General features: G+C 39.7%; 1 protein-coding gene across 1 annotated transcript; it reads right to left on the reverse strand.

Moving 5' to 3' along the window:
- Positions 1-367: 367 nt before the first annotated feature.
- On the reverse strand, positions 368-1,494 carry LOC149449737 (serine/threonine-protein kinase SBK1-like). Its single transcript, XM_089692813.1, has 3 exons — positions 1,332-1,494; positions 1,007-1,209; positions 368-919 (listed from the first exon to the last, which is right to left on the reverse strand). The coding sequence occupies exons 1-3, from the start codon at positions 1,492-1,494 to the stop codon at positions 368-370; spliced, it is 918 nt and encodes a 305-aa protein (XP_089548939.1).
- Positions 1,495-2,144: the final 650 nt, after the last annotated feature.

The following is a 2,144-nucleotide window of genomic DNA, read 5'->3' on the forward strand; positions in this document are numbered from 1 at the left end:
TATCCTATTATTCCCATATAACATAACATATATAAACATATTACATATTGGTGATGGGCATTTCTTACATCATTTCACCTAAGAAATCCACAATGATCCAGATAGCAGTGTGCCCATTTGATGGACATTTCATCATCCATCGGAATTACTGGATATAAGGTATTATCCTGCCTTTGACTTGGTAACCGCCTGAACTGAGATCCAGAAATCAGAAGATATGGAGGCGAGAACCAACACTTCTGTCAAGGTGGTTGATTAAACAAGTTGTGTAATGCGTGAAAGAGTCCTTAGATCTGGTGAGTGAACTGGAAGTGTCTGAAGGAGTCATTAGATCTTGTAGATTAGCTGGAAGGGATGCCACTTAGGTTCAATCTGCTGAATAGGTTGAATCTGTTTTCCAGCTCTCCTCCATATAACACAAGACTTCAGTCGGTTTGCTCCTCTGACTGTAGTCCACAGCTAAGAGACATCCGAACATTCTTTGCAGACATGTGGGCAGTTTGTTCCATGATGCTGGGGGGTCATCACAATGATTATTATTTTGCCAGGCAACAAATCTGCTGAATCTTTTGTCTTTATCTGTGGCCACCTTCCAGGGAAATTTTCCTGTGATCAGGCAGTAGAGGAGCACTCCAAAACTCCATACATCCAGAGTGGAGTCTACAGCCAGTTCTTCCTGTCCAGTGAGTTCACACATCTCAGGGGCCCTGTAGGAGGTGCTGCCAGACTTGGATCTAATCACTGTTCCTTTCATACGAGTAAGGCCAAAGTCAGTGATTTTCACACGACACTCCTGGTCAAATACCAAAATGTTTTTACATTTTATGTCCATGTGCACCAGACCTTTCTCGACAATAAATTCCAGAGCACTGGAAATCTGCATGGCACATCTTTTAACACTGTCTTCTGGAAGTCCAACCTGGAATATAGAAAAAAAAGTTATTACCCTGAAATAGAATGATCCAGAAAATTGCTAAAATTCAGAATCAGCTGGAATCAGACTTACATTGCGTACAATTATAGAGGACAGGTCACCAATTGGTGCCGCCTCTAGGCCAAATACGAAGTGGTCTTGGGTCTTGAAGGCCATGCCAAAACTCCTGATGATGTTGGGATGAGGAGAAAGGTAGGAGGACACACTGAACTCTATCAGAAATTGCCTTTTACTTGTTCTTTTCTTTTCCATCATTTTCAAAGCCATCTTCTGATCTGTAAATAGGACATGGTTAGATTGATATTAAGCACAGCATTTGTGTACATTTATATTTAAATCATGTTATGGGTATGGAGAGATGTATAAAATTAAAACATCCTGTATAACTGGCACTTACTTGTTTCTTTGTCCTCCACCAGCAGCACTGAACCATGTCCTCCACTTCCAAGTTCCTTTATGAGGTGGAATCTCTCCTGTAAGTCTATCTCCTGTAGACCTTGTGATGATGAGGAGACAAGTCCTTTCAGAAGGATCTTCACATCGTGGGCAGCAGAAGCCATTTTGATCTGGAGAAGACAGAACAGTTTTTAGCCCTTATTCAAATAACATCTCAACCCCCCCAAATAATATGTAAAATATCCTTCTCGTAATACAACCAAACACACAACATAATAAAACATACTAAAATATTGACTTAAAGTCTTCATTTGTACCAACTATATGTACAGGCTGGTAGGGAATAACATGGAAAATGTGATTGATAGAAAAAGTTCAAATTCAATTCTGATTTTCATAAACACATACAACTGAGGGCCGATATAAAACTACAACATTACTATATACAGCTCAGTTATATTTGTGTATTGATTGACAAGTGTCATTCTCTAATAGTAAGGAAGTAACAAAATATTCCTTATAATAGTATGAATATAATGACTTACCTTAGGAAATGTTGAGATCACTCTTCAAAGTATCCTGCAAAGTGTTCCTCTGTTATCAGGCTCCACTGATTTCCAGGTGAGATCTTCAGCTATTCTCCAATGTCACCCTAGATCTGGTGTTGGAGAGGAATGAAAGAGGGAAGAGAAGGTCACCTTTAAATGGGAGTTTAAATGGGGGGGGGTGGTTGTAAAGTTGAAGCATTCTGATTGGCTGCCTGGGAATTTACATACGTTGTACAAGTAAGCCAACCTTGTGTTTGCCAATTTGC

The sequence above is a fragment of the Staurois parvus genome, unplaced genomic scaffold (assembly GCF_062004578.1).
Source record: "Staurois parvus isolate SC_StPar_1 unplaced genomic scaffold, SC_StPar_1.0 ptg000605l, whole genome shotgun sequence".
Taxonomy (NCBI): domain Eukaryota; kingdom Metazoa; phylum Chordata; class Amphibia; order Anura; family Ranidae; genus Staurois; species Staurois parvus.